At 51.0% G+C, this 25,518-nt stretch overlaps 3 protein-coding genes across 11 annotated transcripts; 2 read left to right on the top strand and 1 right to left on the bottom strand.

Moving 5' to 3' along the window:
* Positions 1-3,940: 3,940 nt before the first annotated feature.
* RNASE13 (ribonuclease A family member 13 (inactive)) lies at positions 3,941-5,338 on the top strand. The gene has a single exon (XM_054715592.1). The coding sequence runs from the start codon at positions 3,941-3,943 to the stop codon at positions 4,400-4,402; it is 462 nt and encodes a 153-aa protein (XP_054571567.1). The 3' UTR covers positions 4,403-5,338.
* A 718-nt stretch (positions 5,339-6,056) lies between these two features.
* On the bottom strand, positions 6,057-8,439 carry TPPP2 (tubulin polymerization promoting protein family member 2). Its single transcript, XM_008159786.3, has 3 exons — positions 8,195-8,439; positions 7,806-7,959; positions 6,057-6,338 (listed from the first exon to the last, which is right to left on the bottom strand). Exons 1-3 carry the CDS (start codon positions 8,365-8,367, stop codon positions 6,147-6,149), a joined length of 519 nt encoding a protein of 172 aa, XP_008158008.2. The 5' UTR covers positions 8,368-8,439; the 3' UTR covers positions 6,057-6,146.
* Positions 8,440-15,046: 6,607 nt separating this feature from the next.
* Positions 15,047-24,658, top strand: NDRG2 (NDRG family member 2). Of its 9 annotated transcripts, XM_054716404.1 has the most exons (18): positions 15,047-15,204; positions 15,492-15,537; positions 17,111-17,177; positions 17,873-17,953; positions 18,292-18,333; positions 18,699-18,804; positions 19,032-19,152; positions 19,337-19,399; positions 20,309-20,369; positions 20,585-20,671; positions 20,857-20,913; positions 21,088-21,191; positions 21,698-21,742; positions 22,560-22,611; positions 22,866-22,913; positions 23,189-23,224; positions 23,383-23,434; positions 23,664-24,658. In XM_054716404.1, exons 4-18 carry the CDS (start codon positions 17,879-17,881, stop codon positions 23,828-23,830), a joined length of 1,116 nt encoding a protein of 371 aa, XP_054572379.1. In that variant the 5' UTR covers positions 15,047-15,204; positions 15,492-15,537; positions 17,111-17,177; positions 17,873-17,878; the 3' UTR covers positions 23,831-24,658. The 9 variants fall into 9 exon arrangements, with proteins under 9 accessions (XP_054572379.1, XP_027992553.1, XP_027992556.1 ...); XM_028136752.2 differs by lacking the exon at positions 15,047-15,204 and having other exon boundaries at positions 15,462-15,537; XM_028136754.2 differs by lacking the exons at positions 15,047-15,204; positions 15,492-15,537 and adding an exon at positions 15,878-16,017.
* Positions 24,659-25,518: the final 860 nt, after the last annotated feature.

The raw sequence follows: 25,518 nt of genomic DNA, 5'->3' as shown, positions 1-25,518 counted from the left end.
TCAGGCTTAGGGAGCAGATGAAACCATGACAAGAATGTCAGAATGGAAAAAGCAATCCTATGGGGATCAATACTCTAGGATAGGATTTTAAAGGCCAGACCACTGAATGGTGGTTTGAAAACCAAAGGCCCATTGCACACTCAGTACTTTTCCTGGCCCTGTGGCTCATGCCTTTGTAACATATGCTCATTTGTGTGTCTTTTCTATTGAGCTGTAAATTTAATCTGGATTGGATCTATCTTATTTACCTTTACATTTCCCCAAAATTTGTCATAGTGCTCTTCCGATGATATTTTAAATAATTATTTAAAAAATACTTTAGAGTAATCAACATGGGGCATGGCTAATGATAGAAAGTTTTGTAGCCGAAACCGGTTTGGCTCAGTGGATAGAGTTTCAGCCTGCGGACTGAAAGGTCCCGGGTTCAATTCCAGTCAAGGCCATGTACCTTGGTTGCGGGCACATCCCCAGTGGGGGGTGTGCAGGAGGCAGCTGATCGATGTTTCTCTCTCATCAATGTTTCTAACTCTCTATCTCTCTCCCTTCCTCTCTGTAAAAAAATCAAGAAAATATTTTTTTTAAAAAGGAAGTTTTGTAAAGATGAATTTTAAGTGTTAGATGGGGTTCTAGATTGGCAGAGTGGGGATGGGGACAGCTCACTTGGCTCTTTTGGGGAATGAAAGAGGCTTTGCAGATATTCAGTGAACTAAGAAAAAAGGTGGTATGGAACCTAGGGGACCATCCCCAGTTATCCATTTAAATACTGTTTAATGGTTAGAGGCACTTTCATGCTGACCATGTCATTCTATTCTTATAGCCTCATGAGGTAAGGAAGGTATTAATCCCATCCTATATAATAAAGAGGTAATATGCAAATTGACCCACACACCCTTGCACAAGATGGCCGCCCCCATGTGGTCAAAGATGGCCACCACAAGATGGCTGGCAGGGGAGGATAGTTGTGGGTGATCAGGCCAGCAGGGGAGGGCAGTTGTGGGGGACCAGGCCTGCAGGGGAGGGCAATTAGGGGCGACCAGGCTGGCAGGGGAGGGCAGTTAGGAGGGGACCAGGCCAGCAGGGGAGGGCAATTGAGGGGGACCAGGCCTGCAGGTGAGGGCAGTTGGGGGCAACCAGGCCGGCAGGGGAGGGCAGTTGGGGGTTACCAGGCTGGCAGAGGAGGGCTATTGGGGGCAATCGGGCCAGCATGGGAGCAGTTAGGCGTCGATCAGGCTGGCAGGGGAGTGGTTGGGGGGTGATCAGGCTGGCGGACAGGTGAGTGGTTGGGAGCCAGCAGTCCCGGATTGTGAGAGGGATCCCAGATTGGAAAGTGTGCAGGTTGGGCTGAGGGACAATGCCCCCCGCCAGTGCATGAATTTCATGCACCGGGCCTCTAGTTTTATAGAAGAGGAAACAGAAACTCAGTAGATTATCCAATATCAAGTCCTGAACTCTTTCCTCTACAATGTGCTATTCTATTCTATAAGTATGCGTGCAGAGGGGAGTGGTGGTGGATGGGTAGCGAATGAAGGAAGAGGAAGACCAAGAGACATAAAAGTTCCCTTCCTCTTAGGAAAGAGGGAAGAGGTGGCATGCTTTGAGGTGGGGACCACATAATACAGTCAGCTTCCTCAAAACAAAGACCTGAATCAGCTAGGCCCCAGTACCTCCATGCATTGGCTCCCATTCAGTGTTGGCTTATAGACCAGCCTGAAGGACACAGATGAGCCACTTGGCTGTGTCGGCTTTCCCCTCATTTACTTGGCTGTGCACACTTCCCTAGAGAGGTCTTCCAAGTAGAGGCTTCTTATATAGGATCTCTGGGATGAGTCTTCCTATGTGCTAGCTCAGTGGAATTGATAGAGACAGGAGTGGGAGGAGGAGACGACATGGACAAGGAAATGGAGGTGAGGAGGGCACTGTGGGAGAAGCAGGCAGGCATGGAGGTGCAGTTGGAGGCATGGCAAGGGCCAGATCATGGAAAATCTTACATCCTATGAAGGGTAGAGCCTTATTGGAGTTGGAGTGTGTGTGGTGTCCAGGAGAGGGGAGAGACCAAGCAGGGGAAGAAATAGGAATGGAAGGGATGGGTTTAGGAAAAGTTTAGAAAAGAGTTCCAGGGCTACCTGACCGATGGACTTCTGCTCATTTTGAGTACTCAACATGTGCCAGGCACTGGACTAAAAGTTCTTGATATACACCTTAATGAATGAATTCTAATACTGCCATAAGGAATAAAATATTATCCTGATTAACAGATGAGGAAACTGAAGTTTACGGTACTTTAGTAAACTTAGATTGACGGTGCACAGCCTGCAAACAGCAGAGCAGGATTCAATTTCTGGTCTGTTTTACTCGAAAACCTTGCTCTTAACCACCATGTAAATACTGCCTCCCTACCGGTGGGGTTAGGGGAGGAAGATAACTCAGATTTCTTGTATAGGTAACTGAGGAAGCTGAAATAGACGCTGCAGGAGGAGAAGCAAGTTGTGGAAAGGATGCGTTCAGTTTTGGACTCTAGTCTATGCTGTCAGAAAGAGCAAGTTAGGGGGACTACAAATGAGTACATCTCCCTCTACCCCCTCCTGAACTACACATGGGCCTTGGAGCACTCAGAGTTCTGCTGTCTGACTCCCTACTCCTGCTCTCCAGGGCGACTGTGGGAGGCTCTCCTGAGAGGAAGCCCACACCTTGGATCATATTCTGCAGGGAGATTGGCGAAGGGCCTGTGGAAGTCGAGGACTATGGCTGGCAGGCTTGTTGCTTCTGATGAAGGGGCAGGTGTTAATAAAAAAGGGAGTTAGGAGCCCAGCCCTTTCCCAACATGACAAACAATAGCAAGAATCTGATCCGCTGGGCTCATGTGGGCCACACCCCCTCAGTCCCAACTACGCTGTCTACCCAGTGGACAGTTTGGAGGCTTCAGGGTCATCAAGCAAAAATTTCCAGGTATGCCCTAACTCCAAAAGGGCCTGAGGTTAGAGGTGAGAGATTAGTATGATGGTATCACTGTGATTGTTGTGCGTTGGTGATGGGGTCTGTGGGAGGTCCACAAAGACATCTTTGATTATCAGTGCATCATCACTCTGGTGGGAGGCTCTTGCATGTGCGTGGGCTCCGGTGAGTGGGTTGAAAGAGTGGCAGACACTCTGTTCTCTAAGGATTGGGAATAAGCATCACTTTGTTCCTCAGAAACAGGACAGTACTTCTTCTCACCTATCCGCAGACACAGGGCCTATCAACATCAAAGAAAACCCAAGAACTTAAGCACTTCTGGCAAGGAGGTTGGAACTAAGTGTTCTTATGACACCAGCAAGGAGAAAACCAGATTGTAATGTCTCTTTCTTCCCATCCATCCAATCCCCATAGCACAGGGGCTCCTCCAAGTCAGGGGACATTCCCTCCGCCCAGCCGGGCCTTTATCTAGACACCATTCCAGCCTCGTCTCACCTTTGGGCTGTCTTTGGCCTCAGGCATGAAGAAACCTTGCCTGTTGCCCTGCTCATCTTCCAGATCCTGTCTGTCCTCCACAGCAATCAGAGAATCGTAGCTAGCCGGTTCCTTCTATTGCCTCTGCTTTTTTTTTTTTTTTTTTTCCCAGAAGGGTTCACTGGGACCAGGGATAATCAAGAAGAATTGCTCACCCAAGGACCAGTTGGACCTCTTATTCTGTAAGTGTTACAGCTCATGACTAGATGAGGCTGAGACCAAGGGAAGGGGGGAATGGCTGAAGGTGGTTGACTAGCTCGATGACCTTGGGTGTCTCCTCTCTCATGGGCATGAGGTCTAGGGCTGGTTGATCTCTGAGGTACAGTCCAGCTCTTAGGTTTAGGGGAAGGCACACAGGGAAGGCTGGGTACATGCTGGATGCTCCAGGAAGGGGCAGACAGCTACTCCAGGCCCACCTCTGATTCCAACCATCTTAACTCTACCAGCAGGAAGAATGGCACCAGCTGTGGCCTGGCTCCTGTTCCTCCAGCTTGTTCTAGGACCAACTCTGGTCATGGACATCAGTATAGAGGTTGCCATCAAGAACTTCCAAAGCATGCACATCGACTATCCCAAGGTTAACTACCCAGAGGGTTTCCAGGGATACTGTAATGGTCTGATGGCCTATGTGAGGGGCAGACAACAAAGCTGGTTTTGCCCAAAGAGGCATTATGTGATACATGCTCCCTGGACAGACATTCAGAAGTCCTGCAAGTACTGTGAGAGCTTCTGTGAGAATTACAATGAATACTGTACACTCTCCGAGGACTCCTTGCCCCTTACAATCTGCTCTCTGGAGACCAAACAGCCACCCACCAGCTGCCGCTACAATAGCACCCTAACCAACCAAAGGCTCTACCTGCTCTGTTCCCAAAAGTATGATGCTAAACCAATAGGTATCATTGGCCTTTACTAGGGAAGGGCGGCTTTCACTGCGAACCACCCCCTACTGCCACCACGACCAGCATGACCCCCTTTCCAAAACTCTGAATCCCTTCCCCCCTGACTTTGAAGGTAGGCAGGGTTCCCTCCAAAAGGACCAGGGAGGTAGGAAAACTGTTCAGAGCTTTAGTCACCATGCAAAATCATACTGTCTTTTAGGCTCTTTCCAACTTGTTTACTTCCCCTCTCCCCATCATCCGCCCTCTCCCACAGACAGTTTTACCCAAGAAGCCAAGTGTGTCCAGTTGGCAGTGCCTGTCCATCCACTGGGCCAGATACTGAATCCTGGATGGAGGCCCAGAGCTTCAGCTCGCACCATGGCAACAGGCACCAGCTCAATGTTTCGACTCCCTATCCCCACCACCCTTCCCTTTTCAGTCTTCCCCATTTCCCTATGACTCTCTCCGCTCACCCACATGATGGCTATCTCTAGCTTTAGGGACCTCCCTGAGACCTTTAGGTTCATTTTAGCCTCATATCCCCAGAACCCCCTTGCAGTTTCCTGTCTGCTCCTTTCCATGAAATCATTTTCTTCACGTAACCTGTTCTTTCCTCTGTCCTTCTACCATGGAGCCCAGTGTCTCTCCCCTACACTCTCAGCCTCCTTTAGTCACCCTGTCTTCTCCAACTTCTTTTCCACAATTCTCACCTTGGCTCACTGAAATTTAAAGTTATTTTCTCTGGCCCATCCCCCCACCCCGGCCCCCCGCCCCAAGATACTTGCATCCGGTTCCCAAAGCTCCTTTTGATGTTCTCTAGACTCTAGGATCTGCTGCTGACAAAATAGGTGAGGTGAGCCTAGATGTAGTCACAGAAGGTTTCAAAACTACATCTGAGTTGTGTAAGCTAGAACCATTGGATGAAACTGGGTAAAGGGTACATGGGACCTCTCTGTACTATTTTTGCATCTTCCTGTGAATCTATAATCATTTTAAAATAAAAAAGATAAAAAACACACCTGACTCAGTTCTGATTTCATTCCTTTTTCCTTAATGCATTAGAACTACCACTCTGGCCATCTTCCTGGCTACCTTCAGCGGTCAGTAGGATCTTCTGTTCCAGGTGAAGCATGATGGAGGTGTGAAGGGTGAAACTAACTTCCAGCTGAGTAATGAAAATGGATTCTCCCTTCCCCTAGCTCTGGAACAAATTCATAATAGCAGTCAGACTAAGTAGATCCTTGGCCCACCCTAGCTGGCTTCTATTTCTCCCCACAATGAAATGTGGATTGCAGCAGATCAGGAAGGTGGAGGGACAGAGGTCTGGTTGGTGATATCTGGGTCATTCTACATCAAATCAGGAAGTTCTATTCCCCTTTGGCAGGTAGAGGAGGGTGAATGCCAGTGGTGTGTGAATGCAAGTAGTGAATACTTTGCTTCCACATCTGGTTCATATCTTATCTCCGAATATACTCCTCAGACCTGATCTTAGAAGCCGTTGTTGAGGAGAATACTAACTCTGGCTCAGGGCATCAGGCTAAGTAGGGAAAAAGATGGAGATCTGGAAACCCTGACTCCTTGGGCTTTCTCTTCTCCTCTCTCTCTCTCTCTCTCTCTCTCTCTCTCTCTCTCTCTCTCTCTCAATAGGCCCACCCTTCCCTTCCCTGGCTGAAGACAGAGTTCATTAGCTGCTGCACACACAAATATTTATTGTTTCCTGAGCTCCCCAGTATTAAAGATGCTGAGTCAAGGGCTGGCAGGCTAAGATGAGGCTACTCCCTACTTACTGTCCATCTTCTTATCATAGGTGCCAGCACCCTTGTAGCCACTCACATAGCCTGAGTTTTCGGTCATCTCTTCCCGTCCTGCCATGCCTTTGCCTTTGCCACTCTCGTCAAAGCGCTCCTTGTGGCTGCCAGTGTACTTGCTGGTGTCCGTCAGCCGGCTCACTCCGCCCACGGTTGTTGCTTTCTGTAAGCCAGAGGATGATAAGTCTGATTCCTCTCCTTTTCCCTCCACAGTTACACCCCTTCTCTTAAGATGGTCTTTGATTCCCCTAGGGCTCAGAGCTCTTGTTCTACCCATGGCATGGTGCTGCTTTTTCAGGGCCCAGATGTGGCTGTGGGCAAGAACTATGGCAAGAGCCATCCACTGGTGTATGGGAGTGAGTGGACTGTGTGTGGATTTTCCTGCTTCCAGAGGAGTTATTATTATTTTTTTAAAATATTTTAAATTGATCTTTTAGAGTGAGAGAAAGGGCAAGAGATAGAAACATCGATTGTCTGCCTCCTGCATGCCCCCTACCAGGGACTGGGCCTACAACCAGGGCATGTGCGCTGACTGGGAATCAAACCATCAACCTCTTGGTTCATGGATCGATGTTCTACTGCTGAGCCACACCAGCCAGGTGAGGAGTTATTTTTTTAAATTATTATTATTTTTAATTCTCATCCAAGGATTTTTTGTTTGTTTGTTTAGAGAGAGAGAAGGGAGAGAGAGAAACATTGATGTGTGAGAGAAACATCAATAGGTTGCCTTCCATATGCACCCCAATGGGGGATCGAACCTGCAACCTGGTATGTGCCCTAACCTGCAATCAAACATGCAACCATTTGGTGTATGGGACGACACTCCAACCGACTGAGCCACCTGGCAGGCCATGGGAGTTATTTTGATGAGGCTATAGCCATAAGACTTCAACCCCAGACCCAATATGCAAGGTTCCTCCTACTGCATAGGTCCTATTTGAAATCTAGAGTAGAAAGAGCTTTCAGTAGAGAGGGGACAAATACGGAATAGAGGGTGGTGAGAGGCAGAAAGCCAGAGACTAGACCTTATATAAGAGCAGGAAGAAGAGTGGGGATCAGATATGGAAGTCCTTTGCAGTGTCCACCAGGCCCTAGTTGCCTGCCTCACATACTGGACACTTGAGAATGAGTCTAAATTTTGCTGTTAAAATAGCTGTGGGCCTTAGCTGGTTGGGCTCAGTGGATAGAGCATTGGTTGGAGGACTGAAGAGTCTCAGGTTCAATTCCGGTCAAGGGCACATACCTCAGTTGCAGGCTCAATCCCTGGCGTGCATGTGGGAGGCAGCCAGTTGATGTGTCTCCCTCTCTCTGTCTCTCCCCCTCACTCTCACGCTCTCTAAAAATCAATGGAAAAATATCCTTGGGTGAGGATGAACAAAATAAAATAAAATAAAACAACTGTGGACCTTGGGCAAGTCACTTCCCTTCTCTGGGCCACAGTTTCCTTATCTCTGAAATGATTGGATGATCTCTGAAGTCCATTCCAGTACCAACAGTGCCCCCAGAGGCTTTCTGCCCCGCCTCCCTACAGTACCTCTGTTGGCAGGCATTAGGGTCATCAGAAGGTGGGAGAGGAGACAGAGTAGCAGGGAAGTAAGGTCAAGTATTAGGGATGAAGAATATCACTCACAGTAACACCAGGGGTAGCTGGATCCTTGCCCACCATGAGTTTATAAATGTTCTCCAGGGTTTCGTCTGGGTTCTTCCCCTTGAACCGCTTCTGGCCCAGTTCCCTCATTGCTTCCTGGAACTGTACAAATGTGATGGTTCGGGCATTCTTGTCCCTGGTCAGTAAGAAAGAAATCCAGGAACTCTGGAACATGAACTCATCACCTGCCAAGGTCCAACCCCACCCTTAGTCAGACTTGGTCACTGAATGTCTTGAGGACAGAGAATAAATAGTGCCAAGTAACCAGTAGGTGCTCAGTAGACCCATTACAAATCTTCTATCACATAAACCCTTCCATTCTATCCTGTTTGTTCTGCTCACGACCCCTACGCCCATCTTTGGTCACTTACTTGACTTTGCTGAACACGATGTCCACATCAGTGGAAGTGACCATCTTGCCGTCCATGATGCCACAGTCTTTGCACAGCTTGGAGAAGTTTTTGTTGTTAATTTCAGCGCCACTGCTTGATGATTCTCCAAAGACAGCAAACCTCTGGAATGTTTTTTCTGCTTCTGATGCCATGATCAATTGGAGGTCGGGGAGGACAGTAGGGGGAGAGACTGGGGGAGGGTGTAGGAGGGGAGAAGGGAGGACTGGGAAGTAAGAAGGATGGGGGTTAAATCTGAATCAGCAACAGGAACAAACCCCCTCTTCCCTGTTCCTCTCTCCCCTCTTCCCTCCTACTATTCCTAGCACTAGGGATACTAGTATGCATCCTACATTCTGAGCAATCATTGCCACCACCCACATCACCCCTTTTGGTACCTAAGTGTTCCCAGATGGTGTCTGACCCTTCTCAACCTTTTTATGTAAGTGTGTGCATATGTGGGAGGCAGCTGGGGCGGAGGACTATGTGGCAGTGGGGAGACAGAGTAAGAGAGGGAGGCTTCTATGACCTCAGTGGTTTTTATGACCTCTAGCCCCAGCTACAGTCCTAGACTTTGGGGGAGGGGTCTTTTGGTTTTCCTTCCTTGCAGGTTGCATTGAACAAGTTGTCAAACTTCTGTTCTCTCCAGAGGATCAAACTTCCCTCATTATTCCAGTCGAACTTAACCCAACCCTTTGGTCCTGGTCAAATCGCCTTATACTCTGGCCCTCATCAAAGGCTGAAGAGAGCCCAGGGAATGGGGTTAATAAAAATGGGTGGCTTCGGTCCATTATTACTTTTTCTCTAGTCTCCAGGCCCAGGCCAACATGGAGAATCTCATTGGCTTTAGCAGACAAAGCTCAATAGGAACTTTAAATGGTGTTCTTGTTGGGCTTACCATGGAAATTGTCTTAGAGTGTAAGAGATTTGGGTGAGGCAGGGTGAAATAGGTCAGAGTGAGGGTGAATCTCAGACTCTGAAAATATTTCAGGTAAGTTTCTATGCAGGTCAGGGATGTTCCTCAGGGGTTCCTCTTCGGCCTTTTCTCTAGCCAGAAGCCATCTAGATGGATGAACAGTAGGTATCCTAAAGTACAGCAACTAGGTTGGTGACTTCTTTCCCCTTCCTGTCTAATCAGTCACTAATTCCAATGCATTGTTTCCTTGGCTTACATATCCATTCCTTTCTTTCCATTCCTATTACTCCCACACTTCTTGAAGTCCTTGTCATCTCATATCTAGTTGATTACCTTAGCTTCTACTTAAAAAAAATAAAATTATATATATATTATTTTAGAGGCCTGATGCATGAAATTCATGCACTCGGTTGGTGGGGAAGTCTCTCAGCCCAGCCTGTGCCCTCTCAACAGTCCAGGAGCCCTCAGGAGATCTCCGACTGCAGGGCCTAAGCTGGCAGTCGGACATCCTTAGTGCTGTTGCAGAGGCGGGAGAGGCTCCCGCTACCACCGCTGTGCTTGCCAGCTGTAAGCCCATCTCAGGGCTTCTGGCTGAGCTGCGCTCCCCCTGTGAGAGCGCACTGACCACCAGGGGGCAAGCTCCTGTGTTGAGCATCTGCCCCCTGGTGGTCAGTGTGCATCATAGAGACCGGTTGTTCTACCGTTTGTTCGATTTGTATATTAGTCTTTTATTATATAGGATATATATATATATATATATATATATATATATATATAGAGTATACTAGAGGGATACACACACACACACACACACACACACTCACACACACACACACATATATTAGGTCATATATATATTAGAGTATACTAGAGGCCCAGTGCATGACATTTGTGCATGGGGGCGGGGGCGGTCCCCTCAGTCCGGCCTGCTTCCTCTCACAGTCCCGGACTCCTTGGGGGATGTCCACCTGCCTTAGCACTGCCACGGAGGTGGGAGAGGTTCCCTCCACTGCTGCTGCACTCCCCAGCCATGAGCCCGGCTTCTTGCTGAGCGGCACTCCCTCTGTGGGAGCGCACTGACCACCAGGGGGAAGCTCCTGCATTGAGCATCTGCCCCCTTGTTGTCAGTGCATGTCATAGCAATCAGTCATTCCACATTTTGGCCGATTTGCATATTAGCCTTTTATTATACTGGATATATATATATATATATATACACACACACACACACACATATATTTTTATTTATTTCAGAGAGGAAGGGAGAGGAAGAGATAGAAACATCAATGATGAGAGAGAATTAGTGACTGGCTGCCTCCTGCATGCCCCCCACTGGGGATGGAGCCCACAACCTGGGCATGTGTCCTGACCTGGAATCAAACCATGATTTCCTGGCTCATAGGTCGATGCTCAACTGCTGAGCTATGCTGGTCGGGCTACCCTGGCTTCTAAATGATCACTTTCCCAAGTTGAATGCTTTATCCCTACCCACCCCATAATCAATATCTATTATCACCCCCCCGGCATCAGATTTTCACAAAAGTATTTTTTATTCATTACTCCTGTTCAAGAATACTCTATGGATCTTCAATGCCACAATTTTTTGCCTGTCATTCAAGAACATTCGCATTTGGCCCCAATCTATCTTACCAAACATCACCCAACTCTCATCATTATTCTTCACCTGAGGCCATAATGGCCTAATCACTATGTTCTTGAGGTCTTGAGGGGGGCGGGGCGGGTACCTCATAGTGGAAAGAGCATAGCCTTGGAATGGAATCAATCGGGGTGGAGATTTGAGTCCTAGATATATCATTCACTAGCTGTTGGCCTTGGGCAAGTCAGTAAACATCTCTGAGTTTCAGTTTCCTCATCTGTACAATGAGGACAATAATACTTACCCTATGGTATAGGGGAATAATATGTGAGAAGTACTTCTCACAAGTAGCGATTATTCCATTCTTCAAAATAACTTGTGTATTTTTGCCCTCAAAATTTCCCTCATGCTCTCTCTTCCTGGATAAAATACCCCTCTTTCCTACCCAAATACTCCATGATTGCATTCCTTATATGGTGCCTCACCCTAGGAAGCAAACCCTTTTCCTCTTCTATGTTATACTAAAACAATGTTTCTTAGCCTGGTGGGCTGCAGCCTTCTAGGGTGAGAATCTCTGAATTATTGCAAGGGCCTCTGGAAACTATATGTACACAGAAGACATATTATCAACTTAATAAATAATATGCTTTGCACATGTAGGTATCTATAATAATAAAAGCGTAATATGCAAATAGATCGAACGGCCAAACAGCAAACGACCATCAAGATGACCATGCTATGACATGCACTGGCGCCAGGCCAGCCAAGGTGGGTGTGATGTGATTGGTCGGGGGGCCCTGCCATTGCCCCACAATCACCCCGCAGAGGAAGGCCAGGCCACTGACCTACGGCACTGTGGCAGGTGGGTGGGGCCTACCTCTTTGGGGTGATAGATGGTGGGGCTCCCGGACTGCAAGGGGGCACAGGCTGGGCTGATGGACCCGCCTGCCCCAGTGCACAAATTTTGTGCACCGGGCCTCTGGTCTATAATAATAAAAGGGTAACATGCTAATTAGACTGGATGTGCTTCCGGACATCATTCCAGACATCCTTCCTGATGAAGCTGGGGCCAGAGGAAAGCCAGCCTGGGTCCCAAGTGCCTGAGGACGGCCCAATGGAAGCCAGCCCGGATCCCGAGACCTGTGGGTGGCCGGAGGAGGGAAGCAGCCTGGGTCCCGGTGCCTGCTGGCAGCCAGAGGAGGGAAGCCCAGATCCCGGGTGCTGGAGGGAAGCCAGTGCAAGCAGCCGGGTGAAGAAAGACCTACTCTTGCACGAATTTTCATACATCAGGCCTCTAGTCTATATAATAAAAGCCCAGTGACCCTTACGGTGCAGCGACCAGAATGACCGGTCGCTATGATGTGCCAGCCGCAGGGGCCGCCACCAGTGCTGCTGCTGAACCCAAGGGCCCTGGGGCCAGTTGTGTGGCTGCCACCAAGGCGCCAGTAAAGAAGAACATGAAGGTGGCCAGCGTGAGCGTGCAGCTTGAGATGAAGGCTCTGTGGGAAGAATTCAATCAGCTGGGCACCGAGATGATCGCCACCAAGGCTGGCAGGTCAGGGCACCCCTCTCCCTGCTGCGACCCTCCCCATGTGGTGCCAGTCTCAGGCAGCAGGCTTTGGCCTGATCCACATGAGCAAGTTTAAGAAGTGGGGTGGGGTGTGTGGCATGCCAGGCTGGAGGGTACTGCTCGAGAGGCCAGGAAGGCAGCAGAGAGAAACCCTGTGGACCTGCTACCCTACCAGTAGCCCAGGACCCGGCACCATCAGAAACAGACCAGCTCAGAGCACACCGAGCTGGGGGGAAGGCAGCCACCTGTGAGGGGCCTTGCCACCAGCCGGCTCCTGATGGATCCCACCTCAAAGGAAACTTGGTCTTTGGTTCCTTAGTTCAGTCTATCCCAGCTAAAGAGAGCAGCTGGGCACATTTTAGGGGAGAATTAAGACTCTAAAACAGTGTGTTCTGTTCTGTGGTGATTGCTACCCAGTTGTCTTAGGCCTAAATTCCTTGTGATTGTGGGGCCTGGCTCTGCCACTGGGGCCTGCATCTTCCAATTGGCCTGTATTTATTGTAAGGGCCCAAAGAGAAGAAGGGGAGCAAGTTTTTCGATGCAATGGATTTGACCAACAGACAAAGGCGAGTGCCGGGCTGTGTCTAATGTACACACAGAGATACCAGCTCTGAGTCTGCCTGGCCAAAGGGAGCTCAGAGCCTGTTTGCAGAGCCTTCTGGTGGTTTCTGTTCCCTTGCTGAAGCCATCCTCCCTGGGAAGCCTGGGGCCCATTCTCAGCTCCAACTCAGTGGGTCTTCTACAGGTACCACCCCTGCCAGGTCAGGCTCCCATCCTGATTCCTCCTCTCCCCCATCAGGGTGTGGTGCCGGCCAGCCAACCTCCCATGGCCCCTCCCTCTGGCTGGCCTGGCTTGATGGCCCAATTGGAGTGGGCCAGCCAGACCCCACCTGTGCACGAATTTGTGCACCGGGCCTCTAGTCCTATATAATAAAAGGCTAATATGCAAATTATCCCCTCTACAGGGAGTTCAACTAGCAGTTTGACCAGGGGGTGGGGCCAGCCCACCGACCAGCCACTGCCCACCCCCCCCCCCCCCGCCGGCCCACCTGATCAGTCCGCCCCAAATTCGTGCACCAGGCCTCTAGTTACTATATAAAAAGATGTTGTGATTATTAGAATATTGTACAAACTCACTTGAATTTTTACTGAATTCATGGTTTCTTTCCATCAGGGGATACTACCACCATCATGTGGGAATGGAAATCTCTGATCTCCCACTTGAGAAGGGTGAGAAACTACTGCCATAGGACTTATTGTTTAAATAATTAATTTTATATATATTTTAACCTTTTTCTATTAAAAATATTTTATTGATTTCAGAGAGGAAGGGAGAGAGGGAGAGAGAGAGAGAGAAACATCATTGATGAGAGAGAATCACTGATTGGCTGCCTCCTGCATGCCCCCCACTGAAGGTGAACCCACAACCCAGGCATACCAAACTGTGACCTCTTGGTTCATAGGTCGATGCTCAACCATTGAGCCATGCCGGCCGGGCAAACTTTTTCTATCTTTATCTCTCAACTATTTCAGTATAAGCTTCTAGAGAGGGTATGACTAGACTTCACACTTCTTTGCATTCCATCCATCCAGTGGCTTGCACATAGTAGGTACTTAAAACTGTCACTTAGTTGAAGGTACAGTTTGAAGCTGCTTCTGGCCCAAGAGAAGGAAGTTAGAGAGAGCTGTTATCCTTGTTGGGCCACTTACACCAGGGCTGGGCTGGGAACTGCCCTGTCAGAGAGGAACCCTCTCTTAGGGCAGAAGCGGCCTCATTTCTGTATGCAGCAGGTTGAGACCCCTAAGGCCTAGGAAGTAAACAGATCCCAGTGGAAATTTCCCACCTCAGGCAGGCCCCACACCCCTGGGTAGGCCCCTTATCAGGTTCCCCCTGAGTCATCCTGACCCAGGGCTGAATTTAGATGCTGGAACCTCCAGGTCCTTCCCTCCCCCAATCCAAGTAAGACTACTTTAGACACAGGAGAGAAGCCAGCAAGCAAAAGTTCTCATTCTAGACGTTCTTCCTCCTACGTCCAGTAGGGCTGGTAAGATTTACCTCCTGTCCTAGGCATCTTTATGTATGACCCTAATTCCAGCAGGTTTTCCTTGTCCAGGCGAGTGTTAAACTGGGGAGAGGGGACTAGGCGAGGAGCCAGGGTGCCCAGTTTCTGTGCCAGTTTGTGGGGAAATAGTTCTGAAGTTAGTGGGGGAAGGGAATAAAGGAAAACTTGGTGCTTCAACTAGGGAATATAGGGGGGTTCCTTAGATTTTGGGTAGTTGAAAGCTGGGTTTTATTTTGACCAGTTCTACTCTGGGTCACCTCCTCCCTCTTGGCCCCTCCTTTTTTCCAACAGACCCTGCCAAGTGGGGATGAAAGGGGCATTGATGGTCCTCGGATGGGAGGGGGGTTGTGGGTGGTAAAAGGGGTTGAGGGGGTGGTTCCCAGGCAGGAGGGGGTAGGGCAATTTGGGGGTCTTGGGGGCGGGGGCATTCTGTGCTGGTGTTGCAGTTGGCAGCTTCAGTTCCTTTGGCTATTGTTCCCCAACTGGCCTAGCGCCCAGCCCCCGAAAAGGCAACTGAGGAACCGGGCTAAAGGAGAGGATGGGGTGGGCTCTCTGGGAGGAGGGGAGCTAAAAGGGGTGCAGGTGGGAAGAAGTTCAATCAAGTTTCCTTTTGACAACTTCGAATTCTCTTAGCCACATAAGTACCCCATTCTAGGTGTTCTTCCTTTTAAGGGCACAGGGAGGGTGCGTCTAGCTGTGGGAGAGCTGGGCAGGAGAGGAGTCTAGGACAGCAAACCTACCCAAGCCCTGGGAGACGCTGCAGCCCCTGAGAAACCGTCGCCTAGGCACTGCGATTCAGTCGGCCCAGCTGGGCTCGCCCTCCTTCTCCGGGCTGGACTAGGAGGGGTGAGTGCCGAAGCCACAGGGTCTCTTGGGTCCCAGCCCGGGACACGGCGTCCTCCCCAAGCCCCCACTCCACCCCCGCAGAGTTGACTCCGCCCCCGCGCCTGTTTACCCAAGAGTCAGAGCTCCTGGGGGTCCCTGGCCCCTCCTCCGCCCCCCCCCCCCTCGGGGCCTTGACCCGGGAGTCTCCGTTGGGCCATCCTCTTCCCCCCTCTTGTGATCGCTCTCTATTTATAGCGGCCCCCCGCATTCCCTACCCCCCTTCCCCGACTTGTTTTCCAACTTCTCAGGGAGCAGCCGGACAGCAGGCGTCGGGGCGCTCAGCAGAGAGAGGAGGTACCGGGACCTTGGGCACCCCGGAGCGGGCCTTCCACGCTCCTGACGCCCCCATCCTCAGCCGGTGCCGACACACCTGCCCCTCCCAGCGGGCGAGACCCCCTCCTCTTCTGCGGCGGTCCCCGCCCACCTCCTCCTTCCTCAACTAGGCTCTCCGCGTGCGGCGGGCGGAGTCGAAATCGTGGGGTGTCAGCACCCTGAGTTGTCTCCCCCTACCAGTCCCCATCGCTGAGTCTGGGGGCGAAGGGCGGAGCCACAGTGCGATAGGCAGATCCAGGTCACGGGTGAGGATGGTGTTCGGGGCGGGCGTGGGAATTCCCCGCAGGATTCAGGGATCCCCACACACCCCGCCGCCGCCTGGTTGCGGGGGGCTGCGGTGGGGAGCGCGAGCTTAGCCCGGAAACACCCAGTTTGCTTCCCTTAGAGTTCCCCTTCGATCCCGGCAATGCCCCTCCCGAGCTGCCAACAGTCTGGGGCGGGGTAAGGGGGGCGTGTTTACTGGGGGGTCTGGGGGCGGGTCTGCGGGGAGCTGACGGCCCGTGGGCGGGCTGGGGCGGGCCGGGGGCGGGTCTGTGGGGAGCCGGAGCCCTGGAGGGCTGGAGAGTCAAAGGCAAGTGAAGGTGGAAGCGGCCCTGGCTGCAGCAGGTAGGGGGAGGGGCAGGCGAGGGGCTCCCCGGCCAGGCTGGCGCCTGCGGGGCGGTGGGCGGCCCGATCTCGATCCCCGGGAGCCGACCGTCTGCGGGTCGGGCCCTCCGGGCGGCGGGGCTGGGCTGCTGCGCACAAAGGCGGAGGCTCGGCGAGGCAGGGCGTGTGTGGGACGTGCGCGAGGTGGTGCCCAGGGTCCAGGGCACTCCGCGCGCGGCTGTCTGTCTCCGCGAGGAAGGGCAGCCCAGGAACTCGTAGGGCAGGTCCTGGGTGCTGGGCCCGGCCAATCCCGCCCCTCCTAGCTGTCCTCCCAGCTGGCGCCCGGCCCTTTCGGGGTCGTCGGTCGGGGGAGGCTGGGAGGAGATGGTGGGACCGCCTTCCTCGCCTTTCTCCACTCGTGGGACCCACGCCGAGGCTGGATGGAGGAGAGACGCTAAGGCACAGGGCTTTTCAAGTTCTTCTTTTAAATGGCGGAGGGGAACAGTCATGCTCTGCCGTCCTCACATCACTCGCGAGCTGTCAAAAACCCTGGGGCTCCCCTGGTTCCTACTTTTAGCTTGCAAATAGGAAATCGAGGCCAGTAGCACTGATTGGGCCAAGGTCACACGGGTAGCGGCAGAGCCGGGACGAGAATCCAGGCTCTGACACAAGCCACGCGCCTTCCTCCACATCAGCACTTCCTTCTCTCCTGCCCCTGGCCGGGGCTGGTATCTGTGCTGCCCCGCCGGCCCTCCAGCCTGCATTGATTCTAGTTGAAACCTAGAGAAAACGTTCGCTGGACTCAGGGGTAGAAAATTGGGGACGGTTTAGGGACTTGGGGAGATTGGTGACCCAGGGAATCTAAGTCTTGGCTGAGGTTTTATGTCCCTTGAAGAGCCAGGGTTTGCCCGTCTCCCTTGTCGTTCACCCCATTGCCTTGTTTTCTCAGACCCCAGAGCCAGGAGCAGTGAGAACCCTGACCCCTAACCCCACTGCATCCAGCCAATAGGAACTCAGTAAGTGACCCCACCCCCAGGCTGCAGGCTCTTCACTGTGCCGGTCTGCGGCTGCTCTGCTCCTCACCCGCCCCAAATATTGAACGTCTGTTCATTTATTCACAGTGGGAAAGGAGAGAGAGTCTTGGGAGGAAGGGAGACATGCGGTCAGTTGGACACAGATGTCCCTTGTCCCCCTTTTCTTGTCCGCTCCCCCGCCCCCCTCCCTCTTGGCCATGCTACTCAGGTCATTTTTAGCCCCTTTCCTTTTGAGCTGCTGACATTGGGGCTGTAGTTGAAGGTCACAGTTAGTTGTGAACTCTCTCTACCTGTCCCTTAGTATCTTTGGAGTAGCCAGTTACGGAGCCACTAGTTTCACTCCCTACCTAGTTGGGAGTATGGGGTGGCCCCTAAATATAACCTGGGAAACCTGAGCTGTCCTGCGGCCCCACAGCTGGTATTTCCATCCAGGATAGGAAAGGGGTGTGTGTGTGTCTCAAGGTGTGGGTGTTGAGGGGAGCAGTGGGGATGCAGTCTGAAGAGAAGTGGCCTGGGCATGGAGCTGGGGCAGGAGAGGCGCTCTGTGTCCTGGAGTCATCAGCTCCTGGGGGCCTGCACCCTGCACTGCCCTGTTCTGAGAGAGGAAGAAGGTATTAGAGGAGATGGGAGGGTGTGGAGGCAACCTCCCCAGTCTTGGTGTTTCCTCACCCTGCCAGGCCACCATGACGGAGCTGCAGGAGGTGCAGATCACGGAGGAGAGACCGCTGTTACCAGGGCAGACACCTGAGATGGCCAAGGTTATTAGAGACCCTACGACTCCTAGGCCCAAATTCCAGACCTCCAAGCAGCCCTCACATCTCCTGCCTTTCCAAATCCATAATCTCATTCTAATCCACACTCGTACTTTCTCTGCCACTCCCCATGTTTCTCTCCCCATACACCACAATTGGGAGTCCAGGCCTTTGTCATGTCACTATACTAATCTTAATCCTCTCCATGTCTCTTTTTGTCATCTCTTTCTCTCTTTGGTCTCTTTACCTACCTCTCTTTCTCTGTGTCTGTCTGTCCACCTGTTTATCCACTCTACATGGCTGTGTGTTTCTGTGTGGATCTGTCTGTGCGTGTCTCTCTCCAGGAGGCTGAGTTAGCTGCCAGAATCCTCCTGGACCGGGGGCAGGTAACAGCTGGGGGCAGTTCCAGGGTGGGAGGAAAGAAAGGCCCTCCTACTTGGCTCTCCTCTTTGCTACCTTTCCTTCCAATCCATTCCTTGCCCATCCCCAACTCTCCCCTTCCTCCCCTTATTCTCCCTTCTCAGTGTTCCTTGATGCTTTCCAATCATTCCTTATTCTTCTCCACCCTCAAAAATCATCCCCACCGTTATATTTACCTACATTAAATTTCTTTCCACCCTATTTCCAATAGTTTGTTCCCTTCACCTCTCTCTGCCCCTCCCCCATGCCAGTTCCCCAACTTTTGTGGAGGTCTCCTGCCTCTTTTCCTCTCAGCCTAACTCCTAGCTGACGGTGATCTGTTTTCTTGCAGACTCACTCGGTGGAGACACCTTATGGCTCTGTCACTTTTACTGTCTATGGCACCCCCAAACCCAAACGCCCAGCGATACTCACCTACCATGATGTGGGACTCAACTGTAAGGACCTTCACTTCTCCTCCCACTTCTTTCTGGGAGGAGGCCGAGGAGGCGGGGAGGGTAAATCCCAGTGCGAGGGGAAAGGTCTTCATGGGCAGGAAGGGACCATGGGGCATGTGAAGAAGTTCTCTTCTAGTCTGACTGTGGCCTGGAAGAGGGTGGGTTTTGACTTGGGGACACTGTTCCCTGTCTGATTCTGTTGTTGGGGTGTTGGGGATTCTCTTTAGATAAATCTTGCTTCCAGCCGCTGTTTCAATCCGGGGACATGCAGGAAATTATTCAGAACTTCGTGCGGGTTCATGTGGATGCCCCTGGGATGGAAGAGGGGGCTCCTGTGTACCCTGTGGGGTGAGAATGAACTCCCTCCCTCCTCATCAGATTGTGAGGCACAGGGCAGGTGTGGGGAAGATTGGACCAGGGGAGGAGTAAAGGGAGGGCGGTGGTGATTCTGGGAGAGGACACCCTGAGATGGGGGCGGTGGGGGCAGGTTGATATTTTCCTGTTAAAACACTAACATTCCTCTCTTCCCCAGATATCAGTACCCGTCTCTGGACCAGCTTGCAGACACCATCCCTTGCATCCTGCAGTACTTAAAGTGAGAAGCCTGGGGATCCCTCCGGCCAGATTTCTCTTTCCAGCACAACATGGCCCTGAGAACTCCTATGTCCACCGTGGTTGCTGGGAGAGTTTTGGTTTCTAGCCTAGATATAAAGAAAGGTCTCCTCCATGTTCCCAGTCTGATTGTTGAGAGGAAGAAGCGTGGGTTTGGAAAACGGGCTTGAGTCAGCTGAGTAGCCCCAATGGATGGAGGAAAGAAAAAGGAAGGAGCTCTCTGAGGCCCTGCCTCAGGCTGAGGAGGGACCAGAAAGCTGGACAGGAAGAGGAAGGGGTGACATAATCCCTGAGGAACCAGCTAGACCTGTCTCTGTTCCTCCCACTCCCCCTCCTCTATACACACACCTGGGAACTGGGAGCCCTGTGTGTGAGGGAGAGTGGGAGAAGGAGGAGAACGCCAGGTGAGGCCTCCTTGGTGTGCGCTCCTGGGCTGTCCTTGGCCCTTCCTGGACACCAGGGCCCCAGACGGCTCTGGTTCACATTTTTGTCTCTCTTTAACCCCATTTTTCCTGTTGTTCACTGAAGTTGTATCTTATTTTTATATCTTGCTTCAATTCCCTTCTTCTCATTCCTATAGAGGAAGTAGGAATTAAAACAGAACAAGTTGAACTAGCTTCTGAAAATTGATAATGGACAAAGATCTACTTAGGAAACCTGGGTCTGGCCGGTTGGCAGATGGTGCCTGCCCCAGTGTTTCTTTTCAAGACACTAGCTCTCCAAGAGGGAGCTGGGGAAAGACTTCTGGGACCTACATTGACTACCAGTGTCAGTTTTTAGTTCCTTGCCAGGTCCCTTCTGTCCTCTATGCCTGTGGCCTTAGGACAGAGGGTAAGGTGTTTAGAGAGCCAAAGTTTCAGACACCAAGTAGACACACATTTCCCTTTCACAGTTTCTCCTCAATAATTGGAGTTGGTGTTGGAGCTGGAGCCTACATCTTGTCGCGATATGCTGTAAGAACTAAAAGCCCCCAGATAAGGGAAAGGCAGGGCCAAGGCCCATGGTAGGCTGATTAAGAGAGTGTTGTTTGCTATTGTGTATTTGGCAGGAGGACATGGGTCTGAGGGTGGGGAGGGAGGCCCCATGGGAGCCTAAGAGTGGGTAGAACTTGGGGAGGGGATGAGACCATGCCCTGCCTCTGATTTCCCTTCCTTCTGCTGCCCTTCAGCTTAATCACCAGGATACAGTCGAGGGACTTGTCCTCATCAACATCGATCCCAATGCCAAGGGTTGGATGGACTGGGCAGCCCACAAGGTTTGGAATGGTCTGTGTGCTGAGCTAGGGTGGGGGTTCCCTTGCATGGGTCCAGTTAGGCTCTCCCAGTATAACTGATTGGCCTGTGAACTTCAAGGAGGGGGACATAGAGCAAGAAAGAAGTGTGTCACTTGCCTGAGTCTCCCCATAATGTTCTGAGCTTTCTCACATGCCTTTCCTCACAGCTAACAGGCCTCACCTCTTCCATTCCGGAGATGATACTTGGACATCTTTTCAGCCAGGTAAGTGGCTGTGGAGATGGAGGGAAAAGAGGGGACCAGCAGAGAGTTGGATGCTTGGGGTGACTTTCTTAACTGGGACAGGATCTGGGAAGGGAAAAAGGCTTGACTTTTTGCATCGGGTAACTGTTGGCTTCTCTTCCCAACCCTAATTTTTCTCCCTCTTCTTTCCTTCAGGAAGAGCTGTCAGGAAATTCTGAGTTGATACAAAAGTATAGAAATATCATTACACATGCACCCAACCTAGAGAACATTGAACTGTATTGGAACAGCTACAACAAGTGAGTGACAGTGTGGTGTGTGTGTGTGTGTGTGTGTGTGTGTGTGTGTGTGTGTGTGTGTGTGAAAACAATTTAGAAGCAGTGACTGGGGGTGATGAGGAGGCAGAGAGAAGAGGGAAGTCTGGAAAGTACACCGTGTGCAAGGAGGACGGGATTTGGTGTGCAACTGGGACAACTGAAGGACAGTCCCAGTGAGAAGAATTGTGAGGCACTGCCTCTCCCCCTTTCTCCTCTTTACTTCCCTTGAAAGTTTTGATTCCCAGTTGCTGATGATCTGTCCTTGTGCCTTTCCTCCCCCTTCATTACCCTCTGACCAGGGACCTGGGGGCTATAGGGATTGTACTTGAGGCCAGCCTACCACCTTCCCCTTTGGTTCCCACTTTAAACACCAATATTTGACTCTAGTTTTTGGGAGGAAGATAGTTTCCATATGGGAGAGATAACTTATTCTAGACAGATAGTATTGCCTGCCTAAAATTCCTACTCCTCTTTTTACCCCTTTCTAGCCGCCGAGACCTGAACTTTGAGCGTGGAGGTGATATCACCCTCAAGTAAGACTTTATTTTTTTTTATTTTTTTATTTTTTTAAATATATTTTATTGATTTTCCACAGAGAGGAAGGAAGAGGGATAGAGAGCTAGAAACATCGATGAGAGAGAAACATCGACCAGCTGCCTCCTGCACACCTCCCACCGGGGATGGGGATGTGCCCGCAACCAATGTACATGCCCCCGACCGGAATCGAACCTGGGACCTTTCAGTCCGCAGACTGACGCTCTATCCACTGAGCCAAACCGGTTTCGGCTCAAGTAAGACTTTAGCTCAGTGGTCGGCAAACTCATTAGTCAACAGAGCCAAATATCAACAGTACAACGATTGAAATTTCTTTTGAGAGCCAGATTTTTTAAACTTGAACTTCTTCTGACGCCACTTCTTCAAAATAGACTCACCCAGGCCGTGGTATTTTGTGGAAGAGCCACACTCAAGGGGCCAAAGAGCCGCATGTGGCTCTCGAGCCACAGTTTGCCGACCACGGCTTTAAGTGATACAGCTTTGTCTCTCCCTAGATCTTCCCTAGGTGCTTGTATCCTTTAGAAGGAGGGTCCTTTGCCAGGGAGTTTTCTTGTTATTTTCCACCTCATCCCATTTAGCAAACCACCACCCTCTAGGTCAAGCATGTCAGACTTGCAGTCAGAGTTTGACATGCTTGCAGTCTAGGTCTTTTTCCTTTGAATCCTCTTGGTGGGGTGGTAGGGATTAGAAGGCTGCTTCCTCTTTGGAGCCAGACATTTTCTGGCTGCTCTTTGGGAAGAGGTGGGTGAGTGAGTACCAGGGGCTCATCACCTCCTCCCCGACCCTTTCCTCTAGGTGCCCTGTAATGCTGGTGGTTGGAGACCAGGCACCACATGAAGATGCAGTGGTCAGTAGGGAATGTGGGCTTGGGTGAGGGAGGGTTGGAGTCTTAGGATGGTGGTAAGAGGTTTATCTTGCCAGGACGCAAGCTCTGTTTGGGACACAAAGAGCAACTTTGGTGCATAAGAAGTTGATTCCTTTTAAGAAGGAATTGGGTAGGGGCTGGTAGGAAAGCAACTGGGGATTGGGTCTTAGGTTCCCTTGGATGGGCGGGACCACAGGGAGTGTGACCTCACTCATTCAGCTTCCTACTCACTCCAGGTGGAATGTAATTCAAAACTGGACCCCACCCAGACTTCTTTCCTCAAGGTTAGTAATCCTACTCCATGCGCAGCCTGACTCCTGGCCCCCCTGTCCAGAGCTGTATATCCTGAATCCTAGATTCAGCTTCTAGGCCTCCAGGGTCCTGCCTAGAGTAAGTGGGGTGGATGAAGTAAAACAAACAAACAAACAAACAAACCAACAAACAAACAACCCTAAGGGCCTAGAGTCGGGAAGCAGGGAAGAGAGATCCTTTCTATCTCCTGGCTAGCTCACTTTATTCATGTGTGTATCACTTTTTCTGGGGGCTCTCTCCCGAATAGATGGCCGACTCCGGAGGTCAGCCCCAGCTGACTCAGGTGAGTATCCCCAGCCATCCGGGGAATGGGATATTAGTGTCACTGAACTATATATACCCGTTGCCACACATCCCATCCCCAATCTGCCATGGCCTTGGGCTCTTGCTCAGCTCATAACCTCACATCACTATCTCCCTCTTCTCATCTTCCTTCCTCAGCCAGGCAAGCTGACCGAGGCCTTCAAGTACTTCCTGCAAGGCATGGGCTACAGTGAGTATGGGGGTCTGAGGCTATCATGAGGACAAGGGATTGCTGCAAGGATGAGGGATGGCCACTGAGGGGAGGAACCATTTAGGCTGATTCCTGGACTTAACACCATCTGCCAAATCAAGCTCATTGACCCCTGGCCCCATTTGTAACTCTCACACCCCACGATGAGTTGCCAGCCCCTCTTCCCCTCCTCCTCTCTGACTGCCTCTTTATCCTTCTGTCTCCACAGTGGCCTCATCCTGCATGACTCGCCTGTCCCGATCTCGCACAGCTTCCCTGACCAGTGCGGCATCCATTGATGGCAGCCGGTCCCGCGCTCGAACCTTGTCCCAGAGCAGCGAGTCTGGGACTCTCCCTTCAGGGCCCCCAGGGCACACCATGGAGGTCTCCTGTTGAATGGCCCTTATTGCCCTGGTGTGGGACCCAGCCTCACCTCCCCCAGCATTAACCTGGGAGGTGTGTAGAACACTGGGCCAGAGTGAGCAAGGGAAGATGGGCAGATCATGTGGGGAGATGACCTTGATCTTTGATTGCTACCCTAACTTTGACCTCTAACCTGTGATACCCCTCAGCTCCTGGGAGAGCTGTCCTAATATCGCTTAGAGACTCAGACCCCTAAATGATCCTTCTCCCTCATTCTGTTGTTAAGGTGGAGAGGGCATACGTCCCCCTCTCCCTAATTTAGGTGTCCGTAGATGAGGGATAAGTGGTCATTGTAGATGTCCATGGTGCCTGCCCCAGACTCTCCCTACTCATACCATTGTAAGGGTAAGGGACTTGGTGCTGGGTCTCCATTCACCAAAGTGGGTATGGCTTCTCATTAACCCTTCAGATCTCTGAAGGCTATGGGCCTAAATGAATGTGTCAGGGAGGCTTGCTGGTGGGTTAGTGGTCCTCAGGATGTGATAGAAACATCCGGTGTGTGAATGGAAGTTAGACTGGGAGGTGATAGGCAATGAACAAATTTGAGGGAAGGATTGGAGCTGGGCAATAGGAAGGGGCCTGGGGCCACTGGCTCCACTAACTTTGGTAGCTGTCTAGACAGTGTGTGTCTAGAGTGGGAGGGGGAGGGGGAGAGGGCCAAGCCAGGGCAGGGCTGCTTGGGGCTTGGCATAGGGGTGGGAAGGGCTACCTTGGGGCTCTGACCACAGTGTGTTATGTGTGGAGGGTGCTCTCCTGTCTCCCACAACTTCTGCTGTAACAATAAACTGTAGAGGAATCTGAGCACCATTATTACTCTGTCTCATTATGCCTGCACCATGCCCCTTTCCTACCCCATCCCTGCCCAACTCTCACATTCTCTTCTCCAAGTGACATAAACCATGGGAGGGGGCTTGCATAGCATAGACACTTCACAAAATGTGACTTCACAGTCACCGGCCCTTATTCAATGGAATGGACAATGGTATTGTCCTCGATATTGATAATACCCTCACATTTTGGGAGAGGGGCTACTTAGACCTTAGAAGACTTCTTTGTCAGTTGAGAAATGCCATGGGATTACAGAGATGTCACCAACATCATAATCTTAAGGAAGTGCAGAAAGCCAACTGAAGTATTCAAGGACACCTTGTGACCACCTTCCTGCAGGAACCTCTCTGGGGTCACCTAGATTCCATTTTAGGTGATGCAATACGATCAGCAGACCACACCTCATGCAGCTTCTAGAGGGGTTATTGGGTTGCTCAGTTGATCCCAATCTGAAGATTCCTTCAGGTGAGTCACAGCAACCAGGATTTCCTCTCAGGAATTCCTCCTCCTACATAAATCCAACTTTGGACAGTTAATTAGACTATATCTGTGGTTCTTTGAGAACCTTCTCAACAAATATGAACAATAATCATCAAGAGAACTTCAGGTATTTTGTGGCTGTTGCAGGCTGATCCTTGGGCTCTTGGGGCACAAGAAGTAAAAATGAGAAGGCACTTTATAGTATTATTGTCCAGAGTACTGCAGATGGAATAATAGTACAAGGTCATTTGCCAGATTACTTTATAGAAACCCCATGGACAATTACACACTTTCCTCAGTGAAACAGACCTGATGACTAATGCAGCTTGATGTCTAGCGCTGACACAGTGATG

Source organism: Eptesicus fuscus, chromosome 5, assembly GCF_027574615.1.
Source record: "Eptesicus fuscus isolate TK198812 chromosome 5, DD_ASM_mEF_20220401, whole genome shotgun sequence".
In the NCBI taxonomy this organism is placed as follows: Eukaryota; Metazoa; Chordata; class Mammalia; order Chiroptera; family Vespertilionidae; genus Eptesicus; species Eptesicus fuscus.
This window is presented reverse-complemented; position numbering and strand designations above follow the sequence as displayed.